We start from the raw sequence: 16,099 nt of genomic DNA, 5'->3' as shown, positions 1-16,099 counted from the left end.
AACTACTGGTCAAAGTTGGTATGCAGATCAAAGTCTGTTGTAGATTACTTATTTTCCTAAAATATTTAAAACAAAGAAAAGCCCTATGCAATTAGCGAATTAGAATGGTCTCTTGATTTTGTCTAGGATTTGATGCATATAAGCCCCGAACAGTGGAAACATTTATCCCTGAAGAAAAGTCAAACAGGCAGCTGGGGAGAGATGAAGCCCCTGCCCCGCTGGCTGTTGCATACCTGGCTGGGCCTGGCTGGCCTCCTGGGGGAGGTTCTGGGGAGCTGGCAAGCTGATGGGGTTGCTGCTGGGTTCGGCCTTAACCCCCTGAGGTGCAGTGGTTGCTGATGGTTTAGAAGACAGTACAGCAGAATTACTTGAATGATGAATGGAATCTATAAAACCCATGAATGAAAGAAAATGTTTGACGTTCTACAGAGAACTGGAATCTGGCCTTATATTTAACCAGGGGTACCAGGCAGAGCCTTGCTTTCAGGGCAAGCACCAAGCAAAAGCACTGTGAGCAGTGTTCACTTCCTTGCTTGCAGACAGCTCCTTTAGTGAGCAAGCCACCTTAGGTGATAGTGGGGCTCAGAGCAATGGCACCTCCAAAAATACCAGGCAAGACTGGCAGCATCTGTGGACACCCACAGACACTCAGGGGACACTGTTCAGGAACTGCAGCCAGCAAGATCATTGCAGGAGGGAGAAGATACCCCATCTTAAAGAAGGAGGTCGATCAGACAGATTTGTGCTTATGAGGCAATGGAGAAGAAAAGTCTGCCATGATCTTCTCACTCTCCCGACTTAGGCTTGCCTTGGGTCCAACAGCAGGCACATGCTGGTGGAGACCCAGTAACTTGTATAGTCTGGTGGAGACCCAGTAACTTGTATAGTCAGTTGCAGAGCAAAGACACTGACCCACCAGGGCCTGTGCTTCGCACTTGGTCCCAGAGCCACGTTCAGCCTGATACACACCAGGGTGGATCTATAAGGCCTGGTTATGGAAGTCTCCTCTCAGCCTAGATAAAAGTGGTACCATCCAGAAAGTGGTGGCTACCTGAGTGACCAGGTGAAGCTTTCTTCTCTTCATAGTGTATGTACTCGCTGGCTATGTCCATGTCAGAGCAGACTTCCAGCTCATCACTCAGGAAGGAGGAGCTACTGGGAGAACGGTGGGAGTCAGACAAGGCATGGCTGCTGGAGGGTGTGAGGGACCGGGCATCCAGCTTGGCCTGCAGGACTTCAATCACTTTCTCCTTCTCCTGCAGCTCCCTGCTGAGCCTAGAGGAATAAGGGAGGACAACAGGTGAGATAGCAAGGTCACCAACTGAGCTAGTCGTGACTAAGGCACATGGGAAAAGCCACATAAGCCAAGGAGATCATTCCTGCAAAGTATAATCAAAATAACCCATCTCTGATTAGGGGTGGGGTGCAGAGGGAGGGAGAGAAATAGCTACCCAGCACGCTAGCCACATGATACGCTGAGAACAGTGGCGCCTCAGCCAGCCCTCTAAGGCACTGCCGCTCTAAGTGTGGACACCAGTACAGCTGCAGCCCAAGAACTGTTGGTCACCAGTCTCCAACAGGACAAGAACAGAAACGTAAGCCTTGAGGTAAGCGTTGAGATATATATAGCAGCTGGCATTGCCACAACACTCAAGAGCACAGTAAATGGAATCATCTGGTTGATTGAGGAATAGACCATATATGTGTCTGTGATGGATTAGAAATGAAAAGAAAATCAAAACACTTGGTCCTTCACCACAGATATTCTGAGAAGTACTACATGGTCTTAAGCATACTCATGACACAAAGGGGCTAGAACTAATGGCCACAACAGACTGAGCCCACAGTTTTTTTGTGCATTATGAGATTCTATGCAGTGACTCACTGAAAACTGTTTCCAAAGGTGCTGGAGCCCCCCAGGGCTGTATATCAGAAGAATATGATTCTTCTTTCCCAAGAAAATTGGGTGGCTATTAAACTAGACGCCAACGCAGCTCGGGGTAAGTCAACTTGGCAAAAAGTACATCCTGGTCTTGAAACACACGGTGGGGGGTGGGGAGGTGGCGGGGGGAGGCATACAGGATAACCAAGGACACCTGAAACCTGGCTAGTTTAGGACAGACTGACTCTAGGTTACTAAGCCTGAAGAATAAATATGCAAACAGAAATCAACAGAATTATATCAGAAGAGAGTAAAGAATTAAGCAAAAAACACCAGTAAGTTGTTCTATGAAGAAATGAATTCATTACAATCAGCATTTTCCTTTTTCTTCCCTGTGATTTGTGAAGTTTCAGCCTTCCTTGACCCCTTTTTGGGCCTTATTCCTGACTCCTTTACCAGATCCTATTTTGCATTACCTGAGGGCCAGCGGCTCCAGTCCAGCTTGATCTTTCTCACTCTTATGATCCTCTGCAAACCAAATTCAGAAAGAAAGAGTAAGAAATTAAACAGATCCCACTTCACGCATAAATGCAGGAGCCTACTTGGGTACAGATAGTGACGTCTCTATGTGTGTCCAGGATATGTAGGGGAATTATTCTGGGAGGTCCCAGACTGTGTCTTTAGAGAAGAGACCTGCAGGCTCTCCTTAGCCCACCTGGCTGACCTTCCCTGACTTGGTGATCACCATCATGACTTCCTGTGCCCTAAATCAATGCAAAAAAGTTTAAAAGGCACTTGCCCAGCTTCCCTCTGCAACATTCCAGATTCCAAGCTGCCACAGACTGACTCCCAGACATACGGCTCTGTGTCCCATCACAGCTTTCACGTAGAACCCACTCTTGACCTGAGGAGATGACAAACAGTCCCGTCCCACCTCTGCACCTGCTATCAGGACATGGGATGTTTGGCCCCCAAGACAGATCCTGCTGTACTCCCTTGGGTAGTCTCAGGAAATTATTCCTAAATAAAGGGCTCCAATAATAACCAACATCCCTGGCCCTTGTACTACGACATTCGTGCCCAAACCATGTCCAAAAGGGCATGGTGCTTGATTCATATTTGAATTACATTCATGTACAGTACCACGTAAAAACTGAAGAAGCAGAGACACCAAAAAGAAAAGCCATTTGCCCAAAGCAAGTTAATGGCAGCATCTAGACTGGAGCTTGGGTCCTGCAACTCTCAGCTTCAGGCATTTTTCACTATAATGAGGTCCTCTGATCTCTTCTGTCTTTCTCCCCTTAGCACTGGATGGACACAGCCTGCTTTCCTAAAGGTCACATTCCCTGAGTGCTGAAGTTTATACAGGCTTCTCTAACTCTGTGTCTTCCTCCTCGATGCTCCCCACTGGCCAGTCCTGATCCTGTAATGGACCCCGGGAAATGAAATGGAAGCTGGACCTGGGTTAAAATGCTGCGGTGGAGGTGTGGTGGCCATCTGGGCCTGGGGCTGTGGGAGTGAGTGAGTGTCCCAAAGCCCTGTGGCCAACTTACTGGTGCTGAGTTTGCTGGTGAGTCTCTCCACCAGCTGGCTTCCCTGGGCAAGTTGCTCCCGGAAGCTCTGCCCCAGGTAGTAGTCGATATCATTGCTCCTTAGGAGGTCCTCAAAAGATTTTACTGTATCTTTGGCATGCTGGGTGAGAAGATAACAGATACCTCTCCCTTCTCGTATTTTCTGGCGTAGATAGGATAGTTCTCGGGCCTGATCCTGAATCAGGGAATCATATTTCCTAATGCAGGAAAGAGTAAGAATGGGAAAGAGGGAATTTTAAGTTCTGGAGGCTTCCATAGAGATTTCTGTGAGAATATCTCTACAGAACTCCCTCAAGATGAATTCTGGCACATAAACCAAAGGAGGTATTTAAAAGCAAATTCTTCTCTGACAAACTATTGCATCAAACAATTTAGTATACCACTGTTCTTCTACTGTTTTATATGTGTTAGTCATACATCCAAAATGAACAGTAAGTTCTGTGGGGATAAGTACAGTGCTATATTTAATATCCCTTACAGCACCAATATAGTGTAGATTCACAGTTGATACTCAATAAATACTAAAAATAAATTAAGAGATTAGAATCACTTAATCCTAAGTCTGGATAGGACCTTTCATGTGTTCTATTTCAAAGACCATCTGTGTTACGGCAGACTGTATTTTGCAAAGATGGCCATTACACAATCTCCCGTTCTACATGTTCTTTCACAATGTGGTTCTGCCCGCTTTCATTAGGAGATGGAGGCTGTTCTCTACCTCCTTAAATCTGGGTGGGTTCTGTGACCACTTTGACCAAGATAATATAGTGGAAGTGACACTGTGCCAAGTCTAGGAGTAGCTATTAACTGGCTTGGCAAATTTTACTTCTTGTCTCTTGGAAGCCAGCTGCCACAGAGAAGTGAAACTACCCTCAAACACCTCACTATGAGAGGCCCAAGCCAGGAAGAGAGGTCCTGGAAGACAAGAAGCCACACAGAGAAAGAGAAGCCAGGGAGTAACACATCACCAGACATGTGAATGAAGAAGCCATGTCCAGCCCAGCCAGACATTTCAGATGACTCTAGCCCCAGCCACCATCTGAGGGCAGCTGCATGAGAGACTCCCAAGTGAGAGCCACCCAGCTAAGTCCACTCAATCATATAAATTATTATTTGAAGCCACTAAGCCTTGAAGTGGTTTGTTACTCAGCCTGGAAGTCTACTCAGTATTTTTCAACACAAAGTGTCAATAACAATAATAATTATGGCAAATAGTATTGAGAGCTTAATATATGGTAGGCATTATCAGAAGCACTTGTATTAATGCATTTAAGCCTAATAACCACCCTATGAGATAGGTTCTCTCATTATCCTCATTTTATAGGTAAGGAAATAGGCTCAGAAAGACTAAGTAGGTTGCACAGCTAGTAAGCACCAGAGCTAGGGTGCAAACCCAGGCAGTCTGACTCCAGCCTGACTACTACACCACATATCCTGTCACTGTATGAATAGATTCCAAAAAGGAAATCCCAGAGACGTGGCATCTCCAGCAGGGCCTACCTGTCCTTTCTTCAGATCTTCGTTTACCATTTAAAGAAGGGCTCTTATTGTCCTGAGGGTTCTGTCTTCCACCTGCCTGGGCTATCCTACTTCAAACACAAACTCAGACACCATCAATCAAGTAAAGGTTCGAAGAGGGCCCTCCTTACCCAGGCCATGAGGCTGATCTTAGCTCCTCGGCCAGCTTCCCTTCCACTCCAGTTTTCGGGAGCTGGGCCTCCAGCTGGGACACTCTCTGGATCAAACTCTCCAGATCCTTTTTAGCCTGAAGCCCAGGGGGATAGAAAGCCCCAGTGCCATCAGACAGCCACCCTTCATCCTCGTCAGTGACACTATGAGGTGAAGATCCCCCGATGGTGCCAATGGCCTTCAGCTTTCGGGGTCTCTCCAGACTAGATGAATAATCGCTTGTAACTGAGAGGGACCCGACCCGGCTCTTGAGGTTTTGAATGACCTTGTTGGCGGTCTGCAGCTGGGTCTTCAGATCTTTGATGTCCTTACGTAGGACACAGATGTCTTCTGACTTTCCATATGCCTGGAACTCCTCCTGCTTCCCTAGCTGCTTCTCCAAGGGCTTCTTCCCATGGGGGCTGGCCAGTGTTGAGTCCAGCCGTCCCTGCTCAGAGCACGGCCCCTCCATTAGGACTGTTTCCCTGAGGCTGTTGGGCTCCTCACACTCTGAGAAAAGACAAAGGCATCTTCCTGAATAAAGCTGGCCCTGCTGCTGGAGCCACTCCCTTGATAGTCCTTTTATCATGGAAAAACCATTTATTTTATTTACGGTTTGCATATCCCTAAAAACTCATCTGGTCTTTTCATTAATAAGCAGGCCTTAGTATTTTTTTCTATAATAATCAGTTGGATAGGACTTTTTTTTTTTTTAATTAATAGTAGTATACTGAAAACTAATTGTAGAAATTCAAACTTACACTCAGCCTCATTTGGGGCAAGAGCTCTCCTCCAAACTCCCTGTCCCACTCTGTCCTGTGTCCCCTTCAGTCTACAACACTCCCTCACCACCCCGTCCCCGCCCCGCCATCAGCTGTGGTACTGGCCAACAGCACCCAGAGGTGAAAACTGATTCCAGGGAGGGAAGGTGAGCCCCACAGTGATACTCTTACCAGGACTGATGCTCTCCTCCCGCTCAGCCTCATTCTCACTTCGGCCACAAGTCTCATATCCCAGATCCTGGAGGTCCACCTGGACCTGCTTGCTGTCCTGTTTCACCAGGGACTCACCTGCTCCGAAAGAGACAGAAGGTATCACATGGCATCTGAATTTCCCACATACACCCTCAACCTCAGTGGCACATATCCTCGCCGGTAGTGGGCAGGGAGGTGAGATCCAGAGTGGGACAGATGCTTCTCTGGACTCATGTGGGAGAAGAGACAACCCACTCTGGGCAGAAGGACTTCCTTCCACCAGGATGAGCCTGTTTGCCATTGATGATCTCACCTACAGATAACCTAGGCTCAGTTGGGACTAGACATCTTTAAGTAGGGTATTACCTACTATCATCTCTAGAAGCCCCAGTGAAACTAGCAAATGCTTTGTTCGCAGGGCTCAGTATATGTTTGAATGGAGCTGAACTAATTTAGAGTCTCAAGACATCTAGATCTACACTGTCCAATAAGGTAGCTACTAGCCACATGTGACTATTTTATATTAAATTAATTAACATTAAATAAAACAAAATTCCTGAGTTGAACCAGCCACATTTCACGTGCTCCATAACCACATGTGATGTAGATATGGAACATTTCCACCACTGCAGGACGTTCTATTAGAAAGTGCTGATTCTAGACCAATGATGATATGTTTTTGTAGAATCTGACATGGTACAAAGAGGAGCAGAAGAGAAACAATTAGTGTATATTAAGAGAGGTAAGGCAGTTTGTTGATGCTACCAGAGATCAAAAACCTAGATGTTAACCCCTACACTCTCACTGCAAACTTGCCTTATTGCCTTATTCTTCTCTGCCATCTGCAAATTGAAGTTAAACATCTACTTCTACAACTCTGGGACTGTGGTCAGGATTAAATTTGTTTTGAGGCTGGGGAAGAAAAGTGAAGTCTGCCAAGCATGCAGCTTCTCAAGGGGGAGACAGACACTTTGGTGATGTGAACTGAAGACTTACTAAACATGACTCTGTACTTCTCCAGCTGGTTGGCCTGGGCAAAGACAGTGGCTTCTGATATCAGCAGCTTCTCCTGGAGATCTTGATAGCGTTCTCTGCATTGTGCCAGCTGGGAGCGCAGGTGCTTGGTGGATCCTGGCAGGCTAAATTCTGACTGAGGCCCAGGGTCCCGGGCCTGGGGCTGGTTATCCAGCTGTGAAAAGAGCCAGCACAGGGATCAGGGCAGTCTGAGGTCATCCCCCATGCAGTGATGGCCACTTCTCCTTCTGAAGCCTGTGGACTTTATTCATGTGTCTGCCACAGCACTCTTTAGGCCATTTGGCAGTTACTTGCTTTCCAGACTGAGCTCCTGGAGAGCTGGGATAATGTTTTATTCATCTCTGTATCTATGGCACATAGCACCATGCCAACTGAGTCTACCAAGGAGCTCTCAGAAAAGGTTTGTTCAATGGTTGAAAAGAAAAGGGGTGGAAACCTCCACTCATCTCTCCCTGTATTTCTGCCCCCATTGTCCTCTCAGAATCCTCTGCATTCTCCATTTTACTTAATCCTCAGCAAAGCCCCTTCCCTTAAAAGGATCCTGATAACTCCTTCTAAGTCTCAGGAACAGACACCTGTGATGAGCTGTGACGAAAATGTTAGTGATAAGAAAGAGATGTTATTCCACACCGCCTGTCTGGGCTCCCATAAGACCCCATGCATCCCTACTGCATCCTATTGAAATGATCTGTGTTTGTGCCGTCTTTCCCCAACATATGGGGTACCTGAAGGACAGAGTCCAGGTCTTAGTACCCACCGCCAATGCCTAGTGTGTTATCTGGAAAATTAAGCATTCAAGAAATATTAATGGAAAATTAATTACTCAAGTAATATTTATAAGATAATGCTGTAAAAGCCTTTCTAAAGGCTGAATGTATGAGGAATATTACTATCATCGCTTTTGGTACAAAGGTGCCCTTCCCTTAGTACCTCTTGACCCACACGGCAGAACTGCTTAAGGTAAAAACTGACATCTCCAGCCCTTCTCCAAGGGTCTTCCATTCCATCTAACCCCCTACTTACTTGGTGAGCATTCACTGCGAGGGCAGACCCAAGGTCAAGGCTCTGGGGTCTGGGGCAGGGCCTCATGGTCATGTCCTCCTCTTCTTGGTGTTGGTGCTTCCCAGGAGAACAAACCAGCTCTGTGTTCATTCTGTCGATCTCCCTGGCCAGGTGCACAAGGATCTCTGGATTAAGTTTACTACTGCCTTCCTTGTTGCTCAGCACCAGCTGTTCTCTGAGGAGGTTAATGATGTTGTGGGCATTCTTCAGTTTTCCCTGGAGCTTTCTGAACTCAGCCTGAAGGCTATTCTCATTCGGATCCCCTTTGGCTACCACAGTGTCCACCATCACCACGCCCTTCTCCTTGTCTTCTTCAATCTCCCATCCATCAGACATTGCTTCTCCCATCTGCTCTTTCAGCTCTGCATTCTCAAGGCAAAGGCTCAGCATGGTGTTCCTGCAGGAAACATGTACAATCAGGGGCCAGGTATGGTCTTGGCCTCAGTTCCTAATAGCCCCTTTTGCCCACATCTCAGTACATCAGAGACTCAGAGACACCCCTGAGCATGAAGCAACCTCAGAGACCTACAACAACTCCCTTATTTTTAGACCAGGAAACCAACACTCAAGAAGAATAAGAGACTTGCCTGTACTCACACAGCTACCTGGCAGCAGTGCCATTACTAAAAATCTTGGACTCAAGACACCTGGTCTAGTTCTCTTTACCCGTACCATGCAGCCTCATGTTCTAATTTTCAGTGGCCTCTGGAATAAACATGAGTACTTACACTATTTAGAAAAAAATAAGAAGGACGTTGCTTAGAACAAATTTATTATTATGGATTTTACAGTCCTATTAATTATCATCAGTCAGTTTTCAATGACTAGAAGAGAAATCAAGACCTAGGAACACAGAAGAAATAAATAATACTAATGAAAACTACAATAAAATGTGCTTATGTAATTATTTGCTTTACATCTGGCTCCTGTAACAGAAGGTCATCTTATGGGAGCAGGACTCTGTCCCATTCACCCCGCATCCCCAGAGCCTCCACAGTGCTGGTCACACAAAACATCATATTTTTTGACAAAATAAAATGGACTAAATAACTAATTTTCACCATGACATTCTAGACCCACCCTTTCCTCCCACCAAGCCCTTCACCAGGGTTGGGTGGAAGCAATAAAAACATGGCTTTAACAAGGCAATTCACTTAAATAGGCAATTCACTTAACCTCTTTAAGCCTCAGTCTCCTTTTATATAAAATAACGATTATAACACTTACCTAGTAGACTTATTGGACCCTTAAATGAAATTACATACATGGTATGGTTAGCTCAGGGTCTGCAACAGAGAAGTCTAATTTTGCTGCACTAGCTGTTGGCCTGAGGAACGAACATCAGAATCCTATGAGGTGCTCGTTAAGAAAGCTTTAGAGCTGAGGCCTATAAATCTACATTTTACTTAAGTTCCACAGGTAATTCTTAAGGATGCTGAATTGAGAACCACTGACTAGAAGAGGGAAAGGAAATAAGCACAGCCATGTGCCACATAAGGATGTTTCAGTCAACAACGGACCACATATATGATGGTGGTCCCATAAGATTAGTACCATACAGTCTAGGAGTGTAGTAGGCTATATCATCTAGGTTTGTGTAAGTACACTCTACGATGTTCGCACAACAAATCGCTTAACAACATATTTCTCAGAATGTATCCCTGTCTTTAAGTGACATATGACTGTAATTCACAATCTGAAGGATCAGCAGTTGGCTATGCCTTTAGATTGGATTTCTCAGAAGCCTGAAGTCTTGGAACCAAGGGCAGAGCTTGTCAAGCGTGAATCAAGGAAGAAAATGGGGACATAGGAATCAGACAGACTATAAGAGAGTTTCCTCAATGGAGAAAAAGGGGACAGGTATTTTACCAAAACTGAGGTGTAAAAGGGAGAAAAAGAGGCACATGTATAGTATAGAAAAGAATATTTATTATTATAACTTTACGTTTTGGGAAAAACTTTGCTATTTTGACAACACAAACTAATAAAAGAAAAGCTCAACAAAATCTCAAAAGATGGGCTAGGCATTAGATAGATTCTACTACATTATCAGTGATTCTTAAGGTTGGATAGAGTTAAATCAGGGTTTCAGGTTAGTAACTCTGGAGGAAAAAGAAAATAACCCACAAAGGTATCTACATTTGGTTTGATTGTACATCCAACTGTAGGATCAAAAGAGTGCACTGTTCTTAGCCACAACAGCTCAACTAACTTTACACATAACAAAGTTAAACACATTGTTTAACTCAAGCAGAATTTAAGGAAAGAAATATCAAGAGATTTCAGAGTAGAAGAACCAGCATTCTTCAAAAGAACCAGAGCAAAAGAACCAAGAATGATCATAAGAATATTTCAGAAATTGTTTGATAAAGTTTATAGCACAGAAGAAAAGGCTTAGAGTTTGAAAACTGGGAGCCAGGGGTCTAGACATGGACTGTTACGCAACCTTGAGCAAGTTACTAGAACTTTTTAGGCCTGAGTTTCCTCTACTATGAAACAAGGACATTAGGTAGATGCCAAGGTCCTCTTCAGTGCTAATATTATTCTATGATTTGGGGATGTTTAAGTGGGATATAATAGGCAGGGAAACAACAGGGCATGAATGAGAAGTTGTACATTTGCACAGCTGTGGTCTAAACAACAGGCCATGATGATTACAACCCTCAGGGATGAATAAATAAATGGATTAGCCCTACATTAACAGCATGTTTTCTTCCCAAGCATCTTTAGAAAAAGCCATTAAAGAGAGATCAGCCAATCTAGCCAATGAATCAGCTGTTTACCACTTTTGTAAAGTTAATAAAACAGCAGAGACTATTAAACTTGTTCTTTCATGATTTAAGCATTCATGCTGCCAAGAGAGAGCTAAATGGAGATGGAAGGGCCCCTGTATAAATCCCCCTCCCTCATGGACTGTTCTGGTTCTGCATACAGCAGTGAAGGGTAGCAGGAGATTCCTTTTATGTTTCAGTCAATTCAAAAGAGCAATTCAAAAAATCTCCTAGTCACACAACAAGGAGTTTTCCACTCAGGGCTCTCATTTGTATGGCTAGTAATGGGCATTATTATACTGAATTAAGATCAGATTTATTTGAGTAATTTGAATGGTAATTATTCATAATTGCCATTATCCAATATTATTAACTGTTCTCTAAAGAATTCATTAATGCATGGAGCCTGGGACGTGGACCAAGAAGCCCCATGGCAGTATGAATGCTTTGGCTGCAGCAAGGTGAGTCCCTTGGCTTTGGTGACCTCTCAATCGGCAGTCTCCCCTTCTCTCGGGGGATGTCCTACCTGATGTGGGCCACAGAGGAGAATCCTGCTTCCTCAATTTGAGCCTTTAGCTCCTTCAGTTCCCCCTCAGCTTTCCTCTTCTCCTCTAAGTGCTGGTGCATCTCAGCCCTTAGGTGGAGCATTTCCTCCTGAAGACCCCTGTTACTCTCCCCTTCTGTGGGGGAAGGAGGAGGAAGAGAGATATTCTGGGTCTCCACAGCTGCCAGGCTTTTCTCCAAAGCCACCTTGATGAGCTGAAAGAAAATCATGGTTTAAAGAAGTTAGGTCATTAAGAGGATCCAAGAGGAACATCAGATGGCAAAGGCAGCCTTAGTGGGAACAAAAAAGGAAGACCTAAACTGAGGGCCCTGTAAGGACCTCCTCAGCCATCAGGACCCTGGAGGCTGGTTTGGGAGGGGTGGACACCAGGCAAGGAGGAAGAATTGCTGCCATGGGTAGGAAGAGGAGTATCCATAGGTGGGTGAGGAAAAAACACATGCACACAATAAATTAAAAACAAATGCAAACAAATGAGGTGTAAACAGGTCTGGAGAGTGTGGATGCTGATTCTTCTCTTCCTGAGGGGACAGAGTTCTCGAGAGTCTTCTCACAAGTCAGGAAGCTTCATCAGCTCAACACTTGAGTCCTTGACTCAAAGCAAACATCATGGCTTGAGATACAATGCCCAAAGCCTGAGGGCGTGCCTGTAACTCAGACTCGAAATAGGACACTAAGAGAGAGGACTCCAGCACTCAGATGTCAGGAGTCACAGTTAAAGAACTAGAATATGGGCGGAGCTACAGGTAACACAGAGCCAGCTTAACTTCATTGGCAGCAGGCGCATCACACCTACTACTACTGAGAAACTCAACTGAGGCCACCTGCCCAGCAGCCAGTTTCACTTGTTGGCTATTACCCATGGCTGCTGCTGCCAGCCAACTCTCTACAGACCTAAGCATCTGAGAAGAAAACAAGGCAGAAACAATTTCCCAACAGCTTTCTTTCTTTTTTTGAGAATGCTCTTAAGCTACCCTTCAATATTTCAACCAAGGCCGATCATATAGTTTTTCCTCAAGTGAGAATTTTTTTAACTTTAAGACTTTCCTATTGTTCATCTTGGGCTTCTCTCCAGTTTTTCCTGTGCTTTGAAAAGTCTAGAAACCAAAACCTGAGTACGATAATCTACTCAGTGTATGACTAAGTATTTCAGTACAAGGATTTCTTGCCTGTCTGTCCAAAATTAATATTAACACATCCCAACGTCATGTTGGCTTCTTTTTCTTCTCAGTGGCAGCACTTTGGGATTCTACTTAACTTCAGGTCTGTTTTGACCTCCCAACTTTCCACCGCTCACTCTCAGCTATTGCTGTGTCATGTTGTTTTCTTTTATTTCTATGAATAATGTGACTTGTACTTGTCACTTACAAATTCATTCTGGCTATACAGAATCATTTCCCAATTATCAAAGTCATCAAAATATTTGATGTGCATCTCCGGGGCCAGCTCAGTAGCATAGCAGTTAGGTTCACGTGCACGGCTTTGGTGGCCCAGGGTTCACGTTTGGATCCTGGGCACGGACCTAGCACCGCTTCTCAGGCTATGCTGTGGTGGCATCCCACATAAAATAGAAGAAGATTGGCATGGATGTTAGCTCAGTGACAATCTTTCTCAAGCAAAAAGAGGAAGCTTGGCAACAGAAGTTGGTTCAGGACCAATGTTCCTCACCCAGACAAAATATATATATATATATATGTATTTGATGTACATCTCCATAAGTCCTGTAGTGGCCACTTGATTAGGGATAACTTGTAGAATTAATTATATGCTTTGTACCTTCACTTAGGTCACATATATATTGAACAGAACAGGGCCCAGAGCAGTTTAAATGGATCAATAATTGACAGAACTGCTTGGCCTAGCACAAAGCTATTGACATTTCCTTTTGACCTTGTAACAAAGCATGGTAAAATCTAGCCTATGGGTATGTGGTGGGGCTGATTCACAGCACGTAGGCACAATGGTGTTTAGCGATGCAGCAGTTGAGGTTGCAAAGAAGAAAGCAAGAAGAGATGCGCAAAGGTGCTCATTTCCTTGGCATTCCTGGGGTTGTACGCCTGAGACCTGGGTGCCTCCTGGGTACGTCTGTCTCTACGCCTGTGCTGCCAAGCTTAGACTGGTGGCCACCTCCACAAGTGCCACCAAGCATTTGTGACAAAATAGAGGAAAGGGGACTAGATAAAAACACTTTTGAAAGTTTATGACCTCACCTCTCACTTAAACTATGTGACTTTTTCTATATAAATTCTTTCCAACTAACATAAGTAAAATAAACATTGCCATCAGCTTTGAATAGGGGCACAACATTTATTCTTTTCTAAAGCTTAAGGGTTCCTTCTGCTTAAAAATAATGTCTAACTTTAATGATACTTATCTTTTTAAAGTGCCTTCTGGATGTACACTATCTTCTATTGATTTAAATATACCTATTTTCTTTAAAAAGAAAAACTTAAGACCCACGAATGTTAATACCAGAAGGAACCTTAAGGTTCGTCTGGGCTAATTTCCCACTTTAAAATGAGAAAATAGAGATCTGATTTGCTCCCAGGCTAATTTGGGAGCTTACTTTGGCTAACTTGTCTCTAAAATTTAAATGTAAATGCATGAAAAGTGACTCAGGATCTAGCCTTTTTATTAGTTTTTTTTTTTTTTTTATCATTTATGGAAAGTTAGTATTTCTAATTTTTCCCCCAAATAAAACCCCAGGGTTCCCAGTATGTAAGGTGATAGTATTACTCCTTTAGGTCTATTGTTAATTATATCTCCAATGAGTTTCTTCTTTTGCACATTTCCTAATTCATCTGTTCTATTGCTTCCATGGTATAATTCAGCTTGTTTGTGTCCCGGGTTTTCATTTACCCTACAGAGGGCTAGGTGTAGACCTGATCTCTTGTTTGATAGAGTTGTTTTGTTTTTACCCTATTGCATCATATCTCACATCTCTCTCTTAAGTCAGTTCTCAGACAGCATTAAGGTCACTAAAAATGATCTTTTCTCAAATTCATAACAGTAAGTCTACTGACTTTTTTCTCCTCCTTTGCATTTGAATCTTGAATCTTGATTAAGTTTTCTCCATTGCAAAAGCTCAAATGAAAAAAGGCAAGGATTGATTCATTTCTTTTATAGGAATTTCCTAAGTATTTATTACAGATCTTACATTTGCTTGAGAATGGAATTTTATGGGAGGTATCTGGGGGAAATTCCCATCGTGGCGAGTTCTCAGACTTCCTGAGGTCAGTGAGTCCAAAAGTAAGGACCAAGCAACTTGCTTTGGCCAAAAGGTGGTTCTTGCCTTGGAAGGAGCACAAAGTTGGATGTGTTTGTTAGGGGAAGTGTATGTATGCTTGAGGTGGAATGGTAGCTTGGTGTCAAGAATAAAGTGTACCTTCCAAGGCCACAACAAGGAGGAACTAGGAGTCTAATCTTAAGGGACCATTTCCCCAGAAACTAGCAAACACATTTTTGAGAATCTGGACACAAAACAGTTATGGCAAAACAAGCTTTATTTAGTTGGTAGCAGAAGAGTCACACCTTCAAACTCCAAAAAAGATGAAGTAAATTTACAATGATTTCACACACCAAGGTTCCTCCAACCAAAACTGAAGATTGATTTTCAAGGAAAGGTGATGGAAAGAAAAATGATGCTTACCCAAAATATTCTTCATCCAGCAGGTATATACTTTGTCTATCATGAGTCAAGCCCCAGTCCAAAGGTTTGTTAACTAATAATTTATTAAGTGTCTCCTATACCAAGAAATAGGGCAGACATTGCAAGAGAAATACAAATGCCCCAATGTGAAGGTTTATTCCATGGCTGAATTGACCCCAAAATGTGGTCTGGTCATTTTCTCCATGCTAGGCTATATGAAAGAAGGTTGAGGACGAAATGACTTTACAAACCAGTTTGCCTACAACTGAGCATTAGAGCAAAGGACTCACACTACTAGGGGTCATTTTGATGGTGTCACTCAGGATCTGGTTCTCTTCATATCTGTGTCTCTTGTTCATTTATACTGAAGTCAATCCTAAACCCTATCCCACATGACATCCCAATCTAGCCCTGTCTTACAGTGGACATTTATCTATCCTGTAGATCCCTCTCCCTCACCCAAGATCCTCAGTGAAATCAGGGAGTGAGAGCAGAGGGATCTGTCTGGAGGGGCAGTAGTGTACATAATTAAAGTTACGAGCATCAGTTAGGAGGACTCAGAAGCTGTTCAAGCAAAAGGAAAAGTGGAGCTCATACAGGAACTCAAGGGAGAAGTTAGGGTCAGGTATGGCTAGAGCAACAAAAAGGGGATCTTGGTAGAAAATAAAGAAAATGTGTTGAGGATGTGAGGTATTCCAGACAACTACTCATGTCCTCAAGAGCCAAAGACTGTGCCAAATCCTGTGAAATTTGAAGACAGCTCACTTAGGCTTTCTGTTCATTTATTAGATGTCTCTTCTTTTTCTTATGTAGGAGATGCAGAGGTAGACCCAGAAAGCCTCATTTCCCCTACAGTTTTCCTAATAGCTCCCAAGAAGCTATCACTGGAAAGCCCAGTTACTTC

General features: G+C 43.8%; 1 protein-coding gene across 6 annotated transcripts in view; it reads right to left on the bottom strand.

Moving 5' to 3' along the window:
• Positions 1 to 16,099, bottom strand: part of PDE4DIP (phosphodiesterase 4D interacting protein) — a 137,189-nt gene that overhangs the window by 30,366 nt on the left and 90,724 nt on the right. For 4 of the 6 annotated variants that reach the window (XM_046645178.1, XM_046645175.1, XM_046645174.1 and 1 more), the window contains 9 exons: positions 11,511 to 11,743; positions 8,175 to 8,610; positions 7,113 to 7,305; positions 6,096 to 6,212; positions 5,124 to 5,652; positions 3,436 to 3,671; positions 2,359 to 2,410; positions 1,052 to 1,275; positions 234 to 386 (listed from right to left, as the gene is read on the bottom strand). In XM_046645178.1, coding sequence (XP_046501134.1) covers positions 234 to 386; positions 1,052 to 1,275; positions 2,359 to 2,410; positions 3,436 to 3,671; positions 5,124 to 5,652; positions 6,096 to 6,212; positions 7,113 to 7,305; positions 8,175 to 8,610; positions 11,511 to 11,743 — 2,173 coding nt within the window. The remainder of the gene's footprint in view (positions 1 to 233; positions 387 to 1,051; positions 1,276 to 2,358; positions 2,411 to 3,435; positions 3,672 to 5,123; positions 5,653 to 6,095; positions 6,213 to 7,112; positions 7,306 to 8,174; positions 8,611 to 11,510; positions 11,744 to 16,099) is intronic. The other 2 variants (XM_046645179.1, XM_046645176.1) reach the window with 1 other exon arrangement.

This window comes from Equus quagga, chromosome 18 (genome assembly GCF_021613505.1).
Source record: "Equus quagga isolate Etosha38 chromosome 18, UCLA_HA_Equagga_1.0, whole genome shotgun sequence".
Taxonomy (NCBI): Eukaryota; Metazoa; Chordata; class Mammalia; order Perissodactyla; family Equidae; genus Equus; species Equus quagga.
Note: the sequence above shows the minus strand (reverse complement) of the source record. Positions and strands in the feature narration are given on the sequence as shown.